The 23241-nt window shown below is 44.2% G+C and overlaps 2 protein-coding genes across 2 annotated transcripts in view; one reads left to right on the forward strand and one right to left on the reverse strand.

The window, feature by feature from the left end:
• Positions 1 to 23241, reverse strand: part of LOC124000170 (ciliary neurotrophic factor receptor subunit alpha-like) — a 558871-nt gene that overhangs the window by 379707 nt on the left and 155923 nt on the right. The window lies entirely within an intron of this gene.
• On the forward strand, positions 12769 to 14089 carry LOC123999874 (repetitive proline-rich cell wall protein 2-like). Its single transcript, XM_046305880.1, has 2 exons — positions 12769 to 12999; positions 13106 to 14089. The coding sequence occupies exons 1-2, from the start codon at positions 12769 to 12771 to the stop codon at positions 14087 to 14089; spliced, it is 1215 nt and encodes a 404-aa protein (XP_046161836.1).

Raw genomic sequence — 23241 nt, forward strand, 5'->3', positions numbered from 1 at the left:
CAAAATCATCTCCAACAACTGGTGGTGATGTCTGGTCCTCTTGGTTTAACCCTTCACTACGTCGTCTAGAGGCAGAATGATGTCTGGTCCTGTTGGTTTAACCCTTCACTACGTCGTCTAGAGGCAGAATGATGTCTGGTCCTGTTGGTTTAACCCTTCACTACGTCATCTAGAGGCAGAATGATGTCTGGTCCTGTTGGCTTATCCCTTCACTACGTCGTCTAGAGGCAGAATGATGTCTGGTCCTGTTGGTTTAACCCTTCACTACGTCGTCTAGAGGCAGAATGATGTCTGGTCCTGTTGGCTTAACCCTTCACTACGTTGTCTAGAGGCAGAATGATGTCTGGTCCTGTTGGTTTAACCCTTCACTACGTCGTCTAGAGGCAGAATGATGTCTGGTCCTGTTGGTTTACCCTTCACTACGTCGTCTAGAGGCAGAATGATGTCTGGTCCTGTTGGCTTATCCCTTCACTACGTCGTCTAGAGGCAGAATGATGTCTGGTCCTGTTGGTTTATCCCTTCACTACGTCGTCTAGAGGCAGAAGGAACTGTGTTGTGTAGTTGGTTTAACCATCTGGTGACACTGTCTGACATGGAACACCAGTAGAATACTGAAGTATAAGTAGTTTAGGTAGTTTAGATAGAGTTTAGGTAGAGTGTAGGTAGTTTAAGTTGAGTATAGGTAGTATAGGTAGAGTATAAGTCATTTAGGCAGTGTATAGGTACTTTGGGTAGTTTAGGTAGAGTATAGGTAATTTAGGAAGAGTATACAGTAGGTAGTTAATGTATAGGTAGTTTCAGGTAGATTATACAATAGGTAGATGATGTTGAGTATACGTAGTTTAGGTAGAGTATAGGTTGTTTAGGTATTAGGTATATTGTAGGAAGAATACAGGTAGTTTAGGTAGAGTGTATGTAGAGTATATGTAGTTTAGGTAGAGTATATGTAGAGTATAGGTAGTTTAGGTAGAGTATATGTAGAGTATAGGTAGTTTAGGTAGAGTATATGTGGAGTATAAGTTATTTAGTATATTGGTAGATTATAGTTAGTTTAGGTAGAGTATATGTAGAGTATAGGTAGTTTAGGTAGAGTATATGTAGATTATAAGTTATTTAGTTAGTATTGGTAGATTATAGTTAGTTTAGGTAGATTATAGGTTGTTTAGGTAGAGTATATGTAGAGAATAGGTAGTTGAGTTAAAGTATACAGTAGGTAGTTTATGTGTAGATTTTTAGTTAGAGTATAGGTAGTTTCGGTAGAGTATAGGCAGTGTAGGTATTTAGGTAGAGTATAAGTAGTTTAGGTAGAGTGTTGGTAGTTTATTTAGGGTATACAGTTGAAGTCGGAAGTTTACATACACAGACAAATATATATTTTTTTTAAATTCACAATTCCTGTCATTTAATCCTTTAATCCTTTAAAACTTTCTGTTTTAGGTCAGTTAAGATCAACACTTCATTTTAAGAATATGAATGTCAGAATAATAGTAGAGAGAATTATTTATTTCAGCTTTTATTTCTTTCATCACATTCCCAGTGGGTCAGAAGTTTACATACACTCAATTAGTATTTGGTAGCATTGCCTTTCAGGGTCTAGTTTCCTGAATTTACACCTTACTGACGTGCCCAAAGTTAACTGCCTGTTACTCAGGCACAGAAGTCAGGATATGCAATATAATGGCAGCATTGGATAGACAACACTCTGGAGTTTCAAAAACAGTTACAATAATGTCTGAGACTATAACATAATTCATTTGGCAGGTGGAAATCCGAAGAAGATACGACCAGAATGTTTGATTTTTCCCCCCAGGCTCTGATTACAAAAACCTATTGTTTCTATATATCTCCGTCACACAAATTGCAATTCCTATTGCTTTAAACTTAATGTCAACAGTCTTTAGTCAAGATTTCAGGCTTCGTTTTTGAAAAACAAAGAAGTATTTAGAGTTTTTGTAATAGGACCGACCATCTGAAGCAAATCAGACTTTCGGCGCGCTCACAAATTCCTTTTGAACATAATACTTTCCGTGTGAAATATTATCATTTTTTTGTACATTTTAGACTACCTGAGGATATAAACATCGCTTGACTGGTTTGGACAAACTTTACCGGTGTTTGGACTACTTTGTCTGCATGTTGATCGAGTGGATTACTGAAATCAATGGCGCCAACTAAACAGACTTTTTGGGATATAAAGACGGATTTTAATAAACAAAACGACCATTCATGTTGTAGCTGGGACACTTGCAAATAGAGGAAGATTGCAAACAGAGGAAGATCTTCAAAGATAAGTAATTTATTTCATCGCTATTTGTTATTTTGTGAAGCCTGTGCTAGTTGAACAATATGCTTATGTGGGACGCTGTCCTCAGACAATCGCATGGTATGCTTTCGCCGTAAAGCCTTTATATATTTACAACTTTTTTTCACGTACATTTTATTTTTATTTTCCATCAACTCATCTTCAAAACACTCTCCTGCAACCCGCCTCACCAATTTATATTTATAAATAAATATTATTTACCTCAAATCTGCAATCCTCCAAGAAGCTAGCCAGAAGCTAGCCAGAAACTCCAAGAAGCTAGCCAGAAACTAACCAGAAGCTAGCCAGGAGCTGGCTAGAAGCTAATCAGAAGCTAGTTCAGAAGCTAGTTAGCTTCTTTACTGGTAAATCGTTAGTATTCAGCTAACCACGGTTTGTGGTCATCAGCTATCTTTTAGCTCGAAAATCTATCGCCAGTTTTTGTACGGTGCAGCGCGGCTCGGAACGGAACATACCGGACCAATTTTTCTCTCCATGTCCTTGGATTTCAACTGCTCTCTGGACATTCATTCCCGGATCTCACAGCTAGCCAGCTGCTATCCGTGTGTCTATCTGCTCTCGTCGATTCCGGAGCAAACATCAATTTCTCCGGAGCTAGCCAGCTCCGTCAATCACTCCTGAGCTCCGTCAATCACTCCTGTGCTTCAGTCACCTATCCGAACCCGTTTTACTGCCTACGTGGAGCCCCACCGGGCCTTCACAACTGGACTGCCGACGTTATCTACCCGAAGGAGATCCGGCTGGCTCCTCCGTCGCGATGTTACCTGAACGCCATTCTGCGGCCTGCTAACCGTTAGCTGTCTTACCGGCTGCTCTCAGAATACACAATCGGACAATTTATTTATTTTTATTATTATTATGTTTCTTCTTGGGCCTCTATAACTATATCTATTGTTTTTATTTTATTTTTGTTTTTGTGTGATTTGGACTAATCCCCTCTACCACACGAAACCCCACTAATATACTGACGGAACGCAAGAGGTGGCTAACAACAGACCTCCATCCTATGCTAGCTTGCTACCGATGTCCTGGCTAGCTGTCTAAATCACCGTGACCCCCAAACCAACCACTCCACTCACTGGACTCTTTTGATCACTCGACTAAGGATGCCTCTTCTTAATGTCAATATGTCTTGTCCATTGCTGTTCTGGTTAGTGTTTATTGGCTTATTTCACTGTAGAGCCTCTAGTCCTGCTCACTATACCTTATCCAATTTATTAGTTCCACCACCCACACATGCAATGACATCTCCTGGTTTCAATGATGTTTCTAGAGACTATCTATCTCTCTCTTCATCACTCAATACCTAGGTTTACCTCCACTGTATTCACATCCTACCATACCTGTGTCTGTACATTATACCATGACGCTATTTTATCGCCCCCAGAAACCTCCTTTTACTCTGTTCCAGACGTTATAGACGACCAATTCTTATTGCTTTTAGCCGTACCCTTATTCTTCTCCTCCTATGTTCCTCTGGCGATGTAGAGGTGAATCCAGGGCCTGCAGTGCCTAGCTCCACTCCTATTCCCCAGGCGCTCTCTTTTGATGACTTCTGTAACCGTAATAGCCTTGGTTTCATGCATGTTAACATTAGAAGCCTCCTCCCTAAGTTTGTTCTATTCACTGCTTTAGCACACTCTGCCAACCCGGATGTTCTAGCTGTGTCTGAATCCTGGCTTAGGAAGACCACCAAAAATTCTGAAATTTTAATTCCAAATTACAACATTTTCAGACAAGATAGAACTGCCAAAGGGGGCGGTGCTGCAATCTACTGCAAAGATAGCCTGCAGAGTTCTGTCCTACTATCCAGGTCTGTACCCAAACAATTTGAACTTCTACTTTTAAAAATCCACCTCTCTAAAAACAAGTCTCTCACCGTTGCCGCCTGCTATAGACCACCCTCTGCCCCCAGCTGTGCTCTGGACACCATATGTGAACTGATTGCCCCCCATCTATCTTCAGAGCTCGTGCTGCTAGGCGACCTAAACTGGAACATGCTTAACACCCCAGCCATCCTACAATCTAAACTTGATGCCCTCAATCTCACTCAAATTATCAATGAACCTACCAGGTACCACCCCCAAAGCCTTAAACACGGGCACCCTCATAGATATCATCCTAACCAACTTCCCCTCTAAATACACCTCTGCTGTCTTCAACCAAGATCTCAGCGATCACTGCCTCATTGCCTGCATCCGTAATGGGTCAGCGGTCAAATGACCTCCACTCATCACTGTAAAACGCTCCCTGAAACACTTCAGCGAGCAGGCCTTTCTAATTGACCTGGCCGGGGTATCCTGGAAGGATATTGATCTCATCCCGTCAGTAGAGGATGCCTGGATATTTTTTTTAAATGCCTTCCTAACCATCTTAAATAAACATGCCCCATTCAAGAAATTTAGAACCAGGAACAGATATAGCCCTTGGTTCTCCCCAGACCTGACTGCCCTTAACCAACACAAAAACATCCTATGGCGTTCTGAATTAGCATCGAACAGCCCCCGTGATATGCAGCTGTTCAGGGAAGCTAGAAACCGTTATACACAGGCAGTTAGAAAAGCCAAGGCTAGCTTTTTCAAGCAGAAATTTGCTTCCTGCAACACTAACTCAAAAAAGTTCTGGGACACTGTAAAGTCCATGGAGAATAAGAACACCTCCTCCTAGCTGCCCACTGCACTGAAGATAGTAAACACTGTCACCACTGATAAATCCACCATAATTGAGAATTTCAATAAGCATTTTTCTATGGCTGGCCATGTTTTCCACCTGGCTACTCCTACCCCGGTCAACAGCACTGCACCCTCAACAGCAACTCGCCTAAGCCTTCCCCATTTCTCCTTCTCCCAAATCCATTCAGATGATATTCTGAAAGAGCTGAAAAATCTGGACCCCTACAAATCAGCCGGGCTAGACAATCTGGACCCTTTCTTTCTAAAATTATCTGCCGAAATTGTTGCCACCCCTATTACTAGCCTGTTCAACCTCTCTTTCGTGTCGTCTGAGATTCCCAAAGATTGGAAAGCAGCTGCGGTCATCCCCCTCTTCAAAGGGGGGGACACTTTTGACCCAAACTGCTACAGACCTATATCTATCCTACCATGCCTTTCTAAGGTCTTCGAAAGCCAAGTCAACAAACAGATTACCGACCATTTCGAATCTCACCATACCTTCTCTGCTATGCAATCTGGTTTCAGAGCTGGTCATGGGTGCACCTCAGCCACGCTCAAGGTCCTAAACGATATCTTAACCGCCATCGATAAGAAACATTACTGTGCAGCCGTATTCATTGATCTGGCCAAGGCTTTCGACTCTTTCAACCACCACATCCTCATCGGCAGACTCGACAGCCTTGGTTTCTCAAATGATTGCCTCGCCTGGTTCACCAACTACTTCTCTGATAGAGTTCAGTGTGTCAAATCAGAGGGTCTGCTGTCCGGACCTCTGGCAGTCTCTATGGGGGTGCCACAGGGTTCAATTCTTGGACCGACTCTCTTCTCTGTATACATCAATGAGGTCGCTCTTGCTGCTGGTGAGTCCCTGATCAACCTCTACGCAGACGACACCATTCTGTATACTTCCGGCCCTTCTTTGGACACTGTGTTAACAACCCTCCAGGCAAGCTTCAATGCCATACAACTCTCCATCCGTGGCCTTCAATTGCTCTTAAATACAAGTAAAACTAAATGCATGCTCTTCAACCGATCGCTACCTGCACCTACCCGCCTGTCCAACATCACTACTCTGGATGGCTCTGACTTAGAATACGTGGACAACTACAAATACTTAGGTGTCTGGTTAGACTGTAAACTCTCCTTCCAGACCCATATCAAACATCTCCAATCCAAAGTTAAATCTAGAATTGGCTTCCTATTTCGCAACAAAGCATCCTTCACTCATGCTGCCAAACATACCCTTGTAAAACTGACCATCCTACCAATCCTCGACTTTGGCGATGTCATTTACAAAATAGCCTCCAATACCCTACTCAACAAATTGGATGCAGTCTATCACAGTGCAATCCGTTTTGTCACCAAAGCCCCATATACTACCCACCATTGCGACCTGTACGCTCTCGTTGGCTGGCCCTCGCTTCATACTCGTCGCCAAACCCACTGGCTCCATGTCATCTACTAGACCTTGCTAGGTAAAGTCCCCCCTTATCTCAGCTCGCTGGTCACCATAGCATCTCCCACCTGTAGCACACGCTCCAGCAGGTATATCTCTCTAGTCACCCCCAAAACCAATTTTTTCTTTGGCCGCCTCTCCTTCCAGTTCTCTGCTGCCAATGACTGGAACGAACTACAAAAATCTCTGAAACTGGAAACACTTATCTCCCTCACTAGCTTTAAGCACCAACTGTCAGAGCATCTTACAGATTACTGCACCTGTACATAGCCCACATATAATTTAGCCCAAACAACTACGTCTTTCCCAACTGTATTTAATTTATTTATTTATTTTGCTCCTTTGCACCCCATTATTTTTATTTCTACTTTGCACATTCTTCCATTGCAAAACTACCATTCCAGTGTTTACTTGCTATATTGTATTTACTTTGCCACCATGGCCTTTTTTGCCTTTACCTTGCTTCTCACCTCATTGGCTCACATTTTATATAGACTCTACTGTATTATTGACTGTATGTTTGTTTTACTCCATGTGTAACTCTGTGTCGTTGTATCTGTCGAACTGCTTTGCTTTATCTTGGCCAGGTCGCAATTGTAAATGAGAACTTGTTCTCAACTTGCCTACCTGGTTAAATAAAGGTGTTCTCAACTTGCCTACCTGGTTAAATAAAGGTGAAATAAAAAATACAAAAAAATGAATGTTTAATATTACAAATATGTATTTATGTTATGTTATATTCCGCTAGCGGAACACCTAGCCAAAATACGTTTTAGCTAATTTGCCACATCTTTGGAAGTATGCTTGGGGTCATTGTCCATTTGGAAGACCCATTTGCGACCAAGCTTTAACTTCCTGACTGATGTCTTGAGATGTTGCTTCAATATATCCACATCATTTTCCTCCCTCATGTTGCCATCTATTTTGTGAAGTGCACCAGTCCCTCCTGCAGCAAAGCACCCCACAACATGATGCTGCCACCCCTGTGCTTCACGTTTGGGATGCTGTTCTTCGGCTTGCAAGCCTCCCCCTTTTTGGTCATTATGTCCAAACAGTTCTATTTTGGTTTCATCAGATCAGAGGACATTTCTCCAAAAAGTACAATCTTTGTCCCCATGTGTAGTTGCAAACCGTAGTCTGGCTTTTTTTATGGCAGTTTTGGAGCAGTGGCCTCTTCCTTGCTAAGCAGCCTTTCAGGTTATGTCAATATAGTACTCGTTTTACTATGGATATAGATACTTTTGTACCTGTTTTCTCCAGTATTTTCACAAGATCCTTTGCTGTTGTTTTGGGATTCATTTGCACTTTTCAAACCAAAGTACGTTCATCTCTAGGAGACAGAATGCGTCTCTATCCTGAGCGGGTATTACAGCTGTGTGGTCCCATGGTGTTTATACTTGCATACTATTGTTTGTACAGATGAACGTGGTACCTTCAGGCGTTTGGAAATTGCTCCGACTTGCCAAAACTATACCTATAGTATGTTATCAAGAGTGGTTGAAAAACTAGTTTTAATGACTCCAAACTAAGTGTATGTAAACTTCCGTCTTCAACTGTATATAAAGTATAGGTAGTTTATGTAATGTATAGGTAGTTTAGGTAGAGTACAGGTATAATATAGGTAGTTTAGGTAGAGTACAGGTATAGTATAGGTAGTTTAGGTAGAGTACAGGAAAAGTATAGGTAGTTTAGGTAGTGTATAGGTAGTTTAGGTAGAGTACAGGTATAGTATAGGTAGTTTAGGTAGAGTATAGGTAGTTTAGGTATAGTATAGGTAGTTTATGTAGTGTATAGGTAGTTTAGGTAGTGTGTACATAGTTTAGGTAGTATAGATAGTTTAGTTAGAGTATAGGTATAGTATAGGTAGTTTAGGTAGAATAGGTAGTTTAGGGAAGTATATACTGTATGTTGTTTAGTTAGAGTATAGGTAGTTAGGTAGAGTTTAGGTAGCTCCGGTGCTGTGTAGCGCAGTATAGACCCACTGGGCACACATGAATTCAATCAGTGTTTTTTCAACATCAATGCAATTATGTTGAAGCACCTTGGAATAGACGTTGAATTGACATCTGTGCTCAGTGGCATATGAATTTATCAGATCCAGATTTGTGTGGGGCTCCTAGAGGTTACTCTCTCATCAGAGTCCTGACAGAGTCATTAGAATTATATTCCCAAAATCCCCAACCTCATCATTACTTATTAGCCAAACAATCAATTACTGCCCGCTACCCTGATATGCCTTGCTACCATCCTTCCTGTTCCAAGCTGCTACCCTAATACACCTTGCTACGGCCTCCTCTACTCTCAGCACTCTGTTCCAAGATGCTCCCATCCACTCTGTTCCAAACTGCTATCATCCACTCTGTTCCAAACTGCTACCATCCATTCTGTTAAGAGCTGCTACCATCCATTCTGTTCTACCATCCACTCTGTTCCAAACTGCTATCATCCACTCTGTTCCAATCTGCTACCATCCACTCTGTTAAGATCTGCTACCATCCACTCTGTTAAGATCTGCTACCATCCACTCTGTTAACCTCTTCCTTCTACCCCCTAATTTTTCGAACATTCTGTTAAAAATCGCGCAACATTTCAGCGCCCTGCTACTAATGCCAGGAATATAATATATGCATATGATTAGTATGTGTGGATAGAAAACACTCAGATGTTTATAAAACTGGTTACATCACGGCTGTGACTATACCAGAGCGTGAGTTTCATCGAATAGCGCAGGAAAACCTGATCACTGAAAATGGAAATAAATATCCTTGCGCTTACTTCCAGGAATTGTTCAAAGTGAACCGAATTACATGAGACCGAGGTTTCAGCGCCTACAGCTACCACACGTTGTCTAGAGTCTTGTCATTTGATTCAGCTTTGATTCTTGGTCTAACCGGTTCAAGGGAACTCCTTCCCTCCGGTCTCCGACCGGATGTTTTGTTCGAGCTCTCTCCGGCCATGTTTTTTTCCAGACGACACCTATATAATTTACATCGCCTCCTGATGAATTTTATCGCTTATTAACGTGTACTAATACCTAAAGTTGCATTACAAAAGTATTTCGAAGTGTTTTGTGAAAGTTTATCGTCGACTTTTTGAATTTAAAAAAATGACGTTACGTTATGAAACGCTATTTTTTTAAGTTTATCACACAGTCTTCATAGAACGATATCTAGGCTATATATGGACCGATTTAATTAAAAAAAAAGACCCAATAGTGATTATGGGACATCTAGGAGTGCCAACAAAGAAGATGGTCAAAGGTAATGAATGTTTTATATTTTATTGTGCGGTTTGTGTAGCGCCGAATATGCTAATTATTTTGTTTACGTCCCCTGCGGGTCTTTTGTGGTGTTACATGCTATCAGATAATATCTTCTCATGCTTTCGCCGAAAAGCATTTTAAAAATCTGACTTGTTGCCTGGATTCACAACGAGTGTAGCTTTAATTCAATACCCTGCATGTGTATTTTAATGAACGTTTGAGTTTTAACTAATACTATTAGCATTTAGCGTAGCGCATTTGCATTTCCAGAGCTCTAGATGGGACGCCTGCGTGCCAGGTAGGAGCTTAAGAGCTGCTACCATCCACTCTGTTAAGATCTGCTACCATCCACTCTGTTCCAATCTGCTACCATCCACTCTGTTAAGATCTGCTACCATCCACTCTGTTCCAAACTGCTACCATCCACTCTGTTAAGAGCTGCTACCATCCACTCTGTTAAGAGCTGCTACCATCCACTCTGTTAAGAGCTGCTACCATCCACTCTGTTCCAATCTGCTACCATCCACTATGTTAAGAGCTGCTACCATCCACTCTGTTAAGAGCTGCTACCATCCACTATGTTAAGAGCTGCTACCATCCACTCTGTTAAGAGCTGCTACCATCCACTCTCTTACCATCCACTCTGTTAAGAGCTGCTACCATCCCCTCTGTTAAGAGCTGCTATCATCCACTCTGTTCCAATCTGCTACCATCCACTCTGTTAAGAGCTGCTACCATCCACTCTGTTAAGAGCTGCTACCATCAAATCTGCTACCATCCACTCTGTTAAGAGCTGCTACCATCCACTCTGTTAAGAGCTGCTACCATCAAATCTGCTACCATCCACTCTGTTAAGAGCTGCTTATCATCCACTCTGTTAAGAGCTGCTACCATCCACTCTGTTAAGAGCTGCTTACCATCCACTCTGTTAAGAGCTGCTAACATCCACTCTGTTCCAATCTGCTACCATCCACTCTGTTAAGAGCTGCTACCATCCACTCTGTTAAGAGCTGCTTACCATCCACTCTGTTAAGAGCTGCTACCATCCACTCTGTTAAGAGCTGCTTATCATCCACTCTGTTCCAAACTGCTACCATCCACTCTGTTAAGAGCTGCTATCATCCACTCTGTTAAGAGCTGCTATACCATCCACTCTGTTAAGAGCTGCTACCATCCACTCTGCTCCCAAATAAGCTCTACCCCTCTTCATCCCTTTCTCTACCCCTCTACCCCTCATCATCCCTCTAACCCTCATCATCCCTCTACCCCTCATCATCCCTCTAACCCTCATCATCCCTCTACCCCTCATCATCCCTCTACCCCTCATCATCCCTCTCTCTACACCTCCACCCCTCATCATCCCTCTCTCTACACCTCTACCCCTCATCATCCCTCTACCCCTCATCATCCCTCTAACCCTCACCATACCTCTCTCTACATTTCTACCCCTCATCAACCCTCTCTCTACACCTCTACCCCTCATCATCTTGCTACCCCTCATCATCCCTCTCTCTACACCTCATCATCCCTCTCTCTACACCTTCACCCTCATCATCCCTCTACCCCTCACCATCCCTCTCTCTACATCTCTACCCCTCATCATCCCTCTCTCACCTCTACCCCTCTACCCCTCATCATCCCTCTCTCTACACCTCTACCACTCATCATCCCTCTACCCCTCATCATCCCGCTACCCCTCATCATCCCTCTCTCTACACCTCTGCCCCTCATCATCCGTCTCTCTACACCTCCACCCCTCATCATCCCTCTCTCTACACCTCTACTCCTCATCATCCCTCTACCCCTCATCATCCCTCTCTCTACACCTCTACCCCTCATCATCCCTCTATCCCTCATCATCCCTCTCTCTACACCTCCACTCCTCATCATCCCTCTACCCCTCATCACCCCTCTCTCTACCCCTCATCATCCCTCTCTCTACCCCTCTACCCCTCATCATCCCTCTCTCTACCCCTCTACCCCTCATCATCCCTCTACCCCTCAGCATCCCTCTCTCTACCCCTCTACCCCTCATCATCCCTCTCTCTACACCTCTGCCCCTCATCATCCGTCTCTCTACACCTCCACCCCTCATCATCCCTCTCTCTACAACTCTACTCCTCATCATCCCTCTACCCCTCATCATCCCTCTCTCTACCCCTCTACCCCTCATCATCCCTCTCTCTACACCTCTACCCCTCATCATCCCTCTACCCCTCATCATCCCGCTACCCCTCATCATCCCTCTCTCTACACCTCCACCCCTCATCATCCCTCTCTCTACACCTCTACTCCTCATCATCCCTCTACCCCTCATCATCCCTCTCTCTACACCTCTACCCCTCATCATCCCTCTATCCCTCATCATCCCTCTCTCTACACCTCCACTCCTCATCATCCCTCTACCCCTCATCACCCCTCTCTCTACCCCTCATCATCCCTCTCTCTACCCCTCTACCCCTCATCATCCCTCTCTCTACCCCTCTACCCCTCATCATCCCTCTACCCCTCAGCATCCCTCTCTCTACCCCTCTACCCCTCATCATCCCTCTACCCCTCATTATCCCTCTTGCTACCCCTCTACCCCTCATCATCCCTCTCTCTACCCCTTTACCCCTCATCATCCCTCTCTCTACACTTCCACCCCTCATCATCCCTCTACCCCTCATCCTCCCTCTCTCTACATCTCCACCCCTCATCATCCCTCTACCCCTCTACCCCTTATCAGACAATATCCGACAATATCCGACAATATCCGACAAAATCAGACAATATCCGAGAGATTCCAGACAATCAGACAGCACCCTTCGTAACCCCTCCTCCAACTCTGAACCCCTCTTTCCCCCTGAAGAGGAGTGACACTCTTCACCCCAGCCCCTGCACCCCTGACTGACTGACATTGATGTCCCCAGCCTCTGCCGAAAGCAGATTATAACAGGTTTAGGGAAAGGGAATACTGTCTGCAACTCTCACTTCATACATCAATGTCCCCAATAAGCAGCTAGTGTACTGGTCTAAGGGCAGCGGCAGGGAAGTGGTGGGTTGAACAGAGATTATGAGCACCTGCCTACACTCCCCTCCAGCAGGCTACACAACCCAGCAAATAGCCCAGCCTACCAAAGCCCAGCAAATAGCCCAGCCTACCAAAGCCCAGCAAATAGCCCAGCCTACCAAAGCCCAGCAAATAGCCCAGCCTACCAAAGCCCAGCAAATAGCCCAGCCTACCAAAGCCCAGCAAATAACCCAGCCTACCAAAGCCCAGCATCACAACCCTCCCCTGGACAAGGTCCCCCAGTACACAACCCTCCCCTGGACAAGGCCCCCCAGCATCACAACCCTCCCCTGGACAAGGTCCCCCAGTACACAACCCTCCCCTGGACAAGGCCCCCCAGCATCACAACCCTCCCCTGGACAAGGCCTCCCAGCATCACAACCCTCCCCTGGACAAGGTCCCCCAGTACACAACCCTCCCCTGGACAAGGTCCCCCAGTACACAACCCTCCCCTGGACAAGGCCCCCAGCATCACAACCCTCCCCTGGACAAGGTCCCCCAGTACACAACCCTCCCTGGACAAGGCCCCCAGCATCACAACCCTCCCCTGGACAAGGCCCCCAGAATCACAACCCTCCCTGGACAAGGTCCCCCAGTACACAACCCTCCCTGGACAAGGTCCCCCAGTACACAACCCTCCCCTGGACAAGGTCCCCCAGTACACAACCCTCCCCTGGACAAGGCCCTCCAGCATCACAACCCTCCCCTGGACAAGGCCCCCCAGCATCACAACCCTCCCCTGGACAAGCCCGCCCCCAGCATCACAACCCTCCCCTGGACAAGGTCCCCAAGCATCACTACCCTCCCCTGGACAAGGCCCCCAGCATCACAACCCTCCCCTGGACAAGGCCCCCAGCATCACAACCCTCCCCTGGAAAAGGTCCCCCAGTATCACAACCCTCCCCTGGACAAGGTCCCCCACCACAACCCTCCCTGGTTCAAGGCCCCCAAAAGTATCACAACCCTCCCCTGGACAAGGTCCCCAGTACATCAAAGTCCCTTTACAAGGCCCCCCAGCATCACAAAAATCCCTGGACAAGGCCCCCCAGAATCACAATCCCCTGGACAAGGTCCCCCAGTACACAACCCTCCCCTGGACAAGGTCCCCCAGTGCACAACCCTCCCCTGGACAAGGTCCCCCAGTACAAACCCTCCCCTGGACAAGGCCCTCCAGCATCACATCTGGTCACCCCAGCATTTTAAGATCCCCTGGACAAGCCCGTTAGCATCACAACCCTCCCTGGACAAGGTCCCCAATTATCAGATCCCTGGACAAGGCCCCCCAGTTCATCATAGACCCTCCCTGGACAAGCCCTGCCCATAGATCACTACCCTCCCCTGGAAAATCCCCCCCAAGCATCACTACCCTCCCCTGGACAAGCCCCCCACCACAGAGCTTTATGTTCCAAGGGTTTAAAAAGAGATTATCGATCTGTGTCTGCCCTCATGTCATTATCTTAAAGTCATCTTTAAGTGTCTCTGTTTTCCAAAAATCTTATGGGCCCTAGGAGGAAATGATGAAAGACATCCCAAATAACAACCTATCCCTTATATAGTGCACTTGTTTAGACCAGGCCCTCATATAAATGGGTAACCTTCAGAGACATCTAGTCACATCAGCCATTTTAAGATCTTAGAATTAGGATGTTATATTATAGATGCTAATTATGGTGTTCTATTATAGATGCTAATTAGGATGTTCTATTATAGATGCTAATTAGGATGTTCTGTTATAGATGCTAATTAGGATGTTCTATTATAGATGCTAATTAGGATGTTCTGTTATAGATGCTAATTAGGATGTTCTGTTATATATGCTAATTAAGATGTTCTGTTATAGATGCTAATTAGGATGTTCTGTTATAGATGCTAATTAGGATGTTCTGTTATAGATGCTAATTAGGATGTTCTGTTATAGATGCTAATTAGGATGTTCTGTTATAGATGCTATCTTGGTTCAAGTACATGGCCTAGTGAAAGTCTTCACACCCCTTGCAGAGTTTTCACATTTGCTACTTTACATTTGACTCTAAAAAGGGATTTTTATTCATTCCAGGTGAAGGGGAAGAGACTGGGTAGTCAATGACCAAAAGCCTTCCCATTGGTGGAATGATTTAAAAAGCCTTCCCATTGGTGTAATGATTTAAAAAGCCTTCCCATTGGTGTAATGATTTAAAAAGCCTTCCCATTGGTGTAATGATTTAAAAAGCCTTCCCATTGGTGTAATGATTTAAAAAGCCTTCCCATTGGTGGAATGATTTAAAAAGCCTTCCCATTGGTGTAATGATTCAAAAAGCCTTCCCATTGGTGTAATGATTTAAAAAGCATTCCCATTGGTGTAATGATTCAAAAAAACTTCCCATTGGTGTAAATGATTCAAAAAGCCTTCCCATTGGTGTAATGATTTAAAAAGCCTTCCCATTGGTGTAATGATTCAAAAAGCCTTCCCATTGGTGTAATGATTCAAAAAAACTTCCCATTGGTGTAAATGATTCAAAAAGCCTTCCCATTGGTGTAATGATTTAAAAAGCATTCCCATTGGTGTAATGATTTAAAAAAACTTCCCATTGGTGTAAATGATTCAAAAAGCCTTCCCATTGGTGTAATGATTTAAAAAGCCTTCCCATTGGTGTAATGATTCAAAAAGCCTTCCCATTGGTGTATTGATTCAAAAAAACTTCCCATTGGTGTAAATGATTCAAAAAGCCTTCCCATTGGTGTAATGATTCAAAAAGCCTTGCCATTGGTGTAATGATTCAAAAAGCCTTCCCATTGGTGTAATGATTTAAAAAGCATTCCCATTGGTGTAATGATTTAAAAAGCCTTCCCATTGGTATTGGGATGCAAATATTGGGATGCAAACTCAAAATGTAATACATTTCAACTCTATATATCTGACATGGTGCAGGGGTCTTCTTTATTTAAGCCCATAACCATGTGTGTGAGGTGGATACCCTTGTTTCCATGTAGATGTGTTTAAAACTACCAGGAACCGTTCTGTGTTCCTGATTTAGCCCACTGCAGTAAATGGTTAAAGAAGGATAGTTAAGTCTTGAGACTATTGAGACATCGATTGTGTACGTGAGCCATTAAGGGTGAATGGAAAATCTTTAAGTGCCTTTGAACAGGGTTTGGTAGTTGGTATCAGGCGCACCGGTTTGAGTCAAGAACAGCAAAGCTGCTGGGGTTTTCACACAACATACTTCAAAAACACTGCAGTAAATACTACAATATAGTCAGCAAAAAAGCTTCAGTGAATAGTACAGTATTTATAGCATTAGTATCCTATAGTATTATTGAATGTGGGTTCAGTGAATAGTACAGTATTTATAGCATTAGTATCCTATAGTATTATTGAATGTGGGTTCAGTGAATAGTACAGTATTTATAGCATTAGTATCCTATAGTATTATTGAATGTGGGTTCAGTGAATAGTACAGTATTTATAGCATTAGTATCCTATAGTATTATTGAATGTGGGTTCAGTGGACTGAGGCACGTTTTCCTCTAAGTTTTTACATTGGCTTTGCTTCTTTCATATTTATATAATAATAATAATAATAATAGAATAATAATAATAAAATAATAATGATATAATAATATAATCTAATAATAATAATATAATAATAATAATATAATATAATAATAATATAATATTAATAATATAATATAATAATAATATAATATTAATAATATAATATAATAATAATATATAATATAATATTAATAAAATAATGCTAATAATAGAATATCATAAAAATATAATAATAATATCATAATAATAATATCATATAATAATAATATAATGACATAATAATATAATACCAATATAAAAAATGTATATAATAATTAATAAATAATAGTAATAATATAATAACATAATATAATAATAATAATAATAATTAATACATAATAATAATATAATAACATAATATAATAATAATAATTAATACATAATAATAATATAATAACATAATATAATAATAATAATAATATAATAATAATTAATACATAATAATAATAAAATATCATAACAATCTAATAATAATATAAAAATAATAATATAATAAATAATAATAATAATTAATAAATAATAATATTAATATAATATAATAAGCATATAATAATAATATCATATTAATAATATCATATAAAACTAATTATATAATAATAATTATGATATAATATAATAATATATATTCGATTTATTTCAATCTGGACCAAGTCCCCAGTTATAGACATGATAACATGATGCTGCCACTTCCTTGAAAATACACAGGGTTTCACCCTGCGATGTGTTGTGTTAGATTTTTCCTCAAATCTCAGTATATACAGTGTATATATATATATTTATGTGTGTGTTCTGAAAGGCCCCAGAGTCTGCAACACCACTAAGTAAGGGGCACCACCAAGCAAGTGTCACCATGAAGACCAAGGAGCTCTCCAAACAGGTCAGGGACAAAGTGGGGGAGAAGTACAGATCAGGGTTGGATTATAAAACAATATCAGAAACATTGAACATCCCACGGAGCATCATTAGATTCATCTTTTTTTTTGAAAGAATATGGCACCACAACAAACCTGCAAAGAGAGGGCCACCCACCAAAACTCACGGACCAGGCAAGGAGGGCAACAAAGAGACCAAAGATAACCCTGAAGGAGCTGTAAAGCTCCACAGTGGAGATTGGAGTATCTGTCCATAGGACCACTTTAAGCTGTACACTCCACAGCGCTGGGCTTTACGGAAGAGTGGCCAGAGAAAAACCAATGCTTAATTAAATAAAAAAATAAGCAAACACATTAGGTGTTCGCCAAAATACATGTGGGAGACTCCCCAAACATATGGTAGAAGGTACTCTGGTTTCCTTCACGGAAAACACTATGTCTGAAGCAAACCCAACACCTCTCATCACCCCGAGAACACCATCCACACAGTGAAGGATGTTTTTCATTGTTCCTGCCACCATTGTTCCTGTTCCCAAGGTAACTGAGCTAAACGACTACCGCCCCGTAGCACTCAGGGCCACCATTGTTCCTGTTCCCAAGGTAACTGAGCTAAACGACTACCGCCCCGTAGCACTCACTTCCGTCATCATGAAGCGCTTTGAGAGACTAGTCAAGGACCATATCACCTCCACCCTACCTGACACACTAGACCCACTCCAATTTGCTTACCGCCCAAATAGGTCCACAGACGATGCAATCTCAACCACACTGCACACTGCCCTAACCCACCTGGACAAGAGGAATACCTATGTGAGAATGCTGTTCATCGACTACAGCTCGGCATTCAACACCATAGTACCCTCCAAGCTCGTCATCAAGCTCGAGACCCTGGGTCTCGACCCCACCCTGTGCAACTGGGTACTGGACTTCCTGACGGGCCGCCCCCAGGTGGTGAGGGTAGGCAACAACATCTCCTCCCCGCTGATCCTCAACACGGAGGCCCCACAAGGGTGCGTTCTGAGCCCTCTCCTGTACTCCCTGTTCACCCACGACTGCGTGGCCACGCACGCCTCCAACTCAATCATCAAGTTTGCGGACGACACAACAGTGGTAGGCTTGATTACCAACAAAGACGAGACGGCCTACAGGGAGGAGGTGAGGGCCCTAACCTAACCCTAACCCTAACCCTAGTTTTAAGTTCCTCGGCATACACATCACAGACAAACTGAATTGGTCCACTCACACTGACAGCGTTGTGAAGAAGGCGCAGCAGCGCCTCTTCAACCTCAGGAGGCTGAAGAAATTCGGCTTGTCACCAAAAGCACTCACAAACTTCTACAGATGCACAATCGAGAGCATCCTGGCGGGCTGTATCACCGCCTAGTACGGCAACTGCTCCGCCCTCAACCATAAGGCTCTCCAGAGGGTAGTGAGGTCTGCACAACGCATCACCGGGGGCAAACTACCTGCCCTCCAGGACACCTACACCACCCGATGTTACAGGAAGGCCATAAAGATCATCAAGGACATCAACCACCCGAGCCACTGCCTGTTCACCCCGCTATCATCCAGAAGGCGAGGTCAGTACAGGTGCATCAAAGCTGGGACCGAGAGACTGAAAAACAGCTTCTATCTCAAGGCCATCAGACTGTTAAACAGCCACCACTAACATTGAGTGGCTGCTGTCAACACACTGTCATTGACACTGACCCAACTCCAGCCACTTTAATAATGGGAATTGATGGGAAATGATGTAAATATATCACTAGCCACTTTAAACAATGCTACCTTATATAATGTTACTTACCCTACATTATTCATCTCATATGCATATGTATATACTGTACTCTACATCATCGACTGCATCCTTATGTAATACATGTATCATTAGCCACTTTAACTATGCCACTTTGTTTACTTTGTCTACATACTCATCTCATATGTATATACTGTACTCGATACCATCTACTGTATGCTGCTCTGTACCATCACTCATTCATATATCCTTATGTACATATTCCTTATCCCCTTACACTGTGTATAAGACAGTAGTTATGGAATTGTTAGTTAGATTACTTGTTGGTTATCACTGCATTGTCGGACCTAGAAGCACAAGCATTTCGCTACACTCGCATTAACATCTGCTAACCATGTGTATGTGACAAATAAAATTTGATTTGATTTGATTTTGATTTGGTCAAAATTGAAGGAATGATGGATAGAGCTAAATACAGGGACATGATAGCAGAGCTGGTAGACTATTGGGGCTGTAGATAGCAGAGCTGGTAGACTACTGGGGCTGTAGATAGCAGAGCTGGTAGACTATTGGGGCTGTAGATAGCAGAGCTGGTAGACTATTGGGGCTGTAGATAGCAGAGCTGGTAGACTATTAGGGCTGTAGATAGCAGAGCTGGTAGACTATTAGGGCTGTAAATAGCAGAGCTGGTAGACTACTGGGGCTGTAGATAGCAGAGCTGGTAGACTACTGGGGCTGTAGATAGCAGAGCTGGTAGACTATTAGGGCTGTAGATAGCAGAGCTGGTAGACAATTGGGGCTGTAGTGTCGCTACTCTTACACACACACACAGACAGACAGACAGACAGACAGACAGACAGACAGACAGACAGACAGACAGACAGACAGACAGACAGACAGACAGACAGACAGACAGACAGACAGACAGACAGACAGACAGACAGACAGACAGACAGACAGACAGACAGACAGACAGACAGACAGACAGACAGACAGACAGACAGACAGACAGACAGACAGACAGACAGACAGACAGACAGACAGACAGACAGACAGACATTTAAAGTGAAACATACACCTTGAATACACTACAACTCCTGTTGTTCAGGAACATTCATGCGACAACAGAATGATCACATTAAGGCATCTGTAAAGATTCAGTGAGTTATTGATTCCACTCTTCTCAAAAAGCTCATGTTTTAAAGTAAGAAGATGCATTCAAATTCCAAGGTTAAAAGATCTTTGCATTTTGATTGCTACAGTGTTCCTCTCTGTTTAAGTGGAAAGAGGAGAGAGCATGATGAGGTTATCAGAGAACTACAACGAGATTCTATTTCTATGGAGATGATGTCCTCTGTCTGCTACAGAACATGCCCTGACTCTCAATTGAATCCATTGAACATGTGGTCAGTAGCTGGCCAAGCCCCACAATCTTCAAATCAGATTTGAAACCTAACCTTAATAATATAATAATAATAATATATGCCATTTAGCAGACGCTTTTATCCAAAGCGACTTACAGTCATGTGTGCATACATTCTACGTATGGGTGGTCCCGGGGATCAAACCCACTACCCTGGCGTTACAAGCGCCATGCTCTACCAACTGAGCTACAGAAGGACCACCTTAAAATGAGACCAACAAGCAATGGTTTGGTTTCCATGTTTTTTTCATAATATACTATAGCCAATCATGACTTTGCGGTTGGTCCATCTAGCGGAAACAGCTCCGATCTGCCTCCAGGACAAGATTCATCCCAATAAACGTAAATATCTCTCTCCATTCCTCCCTCATCTTCCTGAATTAACCCCCTGTATGATAGTGAAAATTACACTCACAAAAGTTCCCAAAAAATAAAGACATTTCAAATGTCATATTATGTCTATATGCAGTGTTGTAACGATGTGCAAATACTACAGAAGGGAAATAAATAAACATACATATGGGTTGTATTTGAAAAGGGGTTTGTTCTTCACTGGTTGCCCTTTTCTTGTGGCAACAGGTCACAAATCTTGCTGCTGTGATGGAACACTGTGGTATTTCACCCAGTAGATATGAGAGTTTATCAAAATTAGATTTGTTTTCGAGAAAGGTGGAAAGGGAACAGATGGAGAGAGGTGGAGGAGAGGTGGAGGAGAGGGAACAGATGGAGAGAGGTGGAGGAGAGGTGGAGGAAAGGGGACAGATGGAGAGAGGTGGAGGAGAGGTGGAGGAGACGGAACAGATGGAGAGGGGTGGAGGAGAGTAGGAGGAGAGGTGGAGGAAAGGGGACAGATGGAGAGAGGTGGAGGAGAGGTGGAGGAGACGGAACAGATGGAGAGAGATGGAGGAGAGGGAACAGATGGAGAGAGGTGGAGGAGAGGTGGATGAGAGGTGGAGGAGAGGGAATAGATGGAGAGGGGTGGATGAGAGGTGGAGGAGACGTGGATGAGAGGTGGAGGAGAGGGAACAGATGGAGAGAGGTGGAGGAGAGGTGGAGGAGAGGGAATAGATGGAGAGGGGTGGATGAGAGTTGGAGGAGACGTGGATGAGAGGTGGAGGAGAGGGAACAGATGGAGAGGGGTGGATGAGAGGTGGAGGAGACGTGGATGAGAGATGGAGGAGAGGGAACAGATGGAGAGAGGTGGAGGAGAGTTGGAGGAGAGGGAACAGATGGAGAGAGGTGGAGGAGAGGGAACAGATGGAGAGAGGTGGAGGAGAGGGAACAGATGGAGAGAGGTGGAGGAGAGGTGGAGGAGAGGGAACAGATGGAGAGAGGTGGAGGAGAGGTGGAGGAGAGGGAACAGATGGAGAGAGGTGGAGGAGAGGTGGAGGAGAGGTGGAGGAGAGGGAACAGATGGAGAGAGGTGGAGGAGAGGGAACAGATGGAGAGAGATGGAGGAGAGGGAACAGATGGAGAGAGGTGGAGGAGACTTGGAGGAGAGGTGGAGGAGAGGGAACACATTGAGAGAGGTGGAGGAGAGGTGGAGGAGAGCTGGAGGAGAGGGAACAGATGGAGAGAGGTGGAGGAGAGGTGGAGGAGAGGGAACAGATGGAGAGAGATGGAGGAGAGGGAACAGATGGAGAGAGGTGGAGGAGAGGTGGAGGAGAGGGAACAGATGGAGAGAGGTGGAGGAGAGGTGGAGGAGAGGGAACAGATGGAGAGAGATGGAGGAGAGGGAACAGATGGAGAGAGATGGAGGAGAGGGAACAGATGGAGAGAGGTGGAGGAGAGGGAACAGATGGAGAGAGGTGGAGGAGAGGTAACAGATGGAGAGAGGTGGAGGAGAGGGAACAGATGGAGAGAGGTGGAGGAGAGGGAACAGATGGAGAGAGGTGGAGGAGAATTGGAGGAGAGGGAACAGATGGAGAGAGGTGGAGGAGAGGGAACAGATGGAGAGAGATGGAGGAGACTTGGAGGAGAGGGAACAGATGGAGAGAGATGGAGGAGAGGGAACAGATGGAGAGAGATGGAGGAGAGGGAACAGATGGAGAGAGATGGAGGAGAGGGAACAGATGGAGAGAGATGGAGGAGACTTGGAGGAGAGGGAACAGATGGAGAGAGATGGAGAAGAGGGAACAGATGGAGAGAGATGGAGGAGACTTGGAGGAGAGGGAACAGATGGAGAGAGATGGAGGAGAGGGAACAGATGGAGAGAGATGGAGGAGACTTGGAGGAGAGGGAACAGATGGAGAGAGATGGAGGAGACTTGGAGGAGAGGGAACAGATGGAGAGAGATGGAGGAGAGGGAACAGATGGAGAGAGATGGAGGAGAGGTGGAGGAGAGGGAACAGATGGAGAGAGATGGAGGAGAGGTGGAGGAGAGGGAACAGATGGAGAGAGATGGAGGAGAGGGAACAGATGGAGAGAGATGGAGGAGAGGGAACAGATGGAGAGAGATGGAGGAGAGGTGGAGGAGAGGGAACAGATGGAGAGAGATGGAGGAGAGGGAACAGATGGAGAGAGATGGAGGAGAGGGAACAGATGGAGAGAGATGGAGGAGAGGGAACAGATGGAGAGAGATGGAGGAGAGGGAACAGATGGAGAGAGATGGAGGAGAGGGAACAGATGGAGAGAGATGGAGGAGAGGGAACAGATGGAGAGAGATGGAGGAGAGGGAACAGATGGAGAGAGATGGAGGAGAGGGAACAGATGGAGAGAGATGGAGGAGAGGGAACAGATGGAGAGAGATGGAGGAGAGGGAACAGATGGAGAGAGATGGAGGAGAGGTGGAGGAGAGGGAACAGATGGAGAGAGATGGAGGAGAGGGAACAGATGGAGAGAGATGGAGGAG

This window comes from Oncorhynchus gorbuscha, linkage group LG16 (assembly GCF_021184085.1).
Source record: "Oncorhynchus gorbuscha isolate QuinsamMale2020 ecotype Even-year linkage group LG16, OgorEven_v1.0, whole genome shotgun sequence".
Taxonomy (NCBI): domain Eukaryota; kingdom Metazoa; phylum Chordata; class Actinopteri; order Salmoniformes; family Salmonidae; genus Oncorhynchus; species Oncorhynchus gorbuscha.

What these genes read in the sequence shown, in the direction of transcription:
- LOC123999874 (XM_046305880.1), top strand. Translation starts at nt 12,769, where the DNA reads ATGAGCACCTGCCTACACTCCCCTCCAGCAGGCTACACAACCCAGCAA. An exon ending in ACAACCCTCCCCTGGACAAG is followed by an intron (nt 13,000 to 13,105) that starts GTCCCCCAGTAC and finishes AAGGCCCCCCAG; the next exon opens with CATCACAACCCTCCCCTGGA.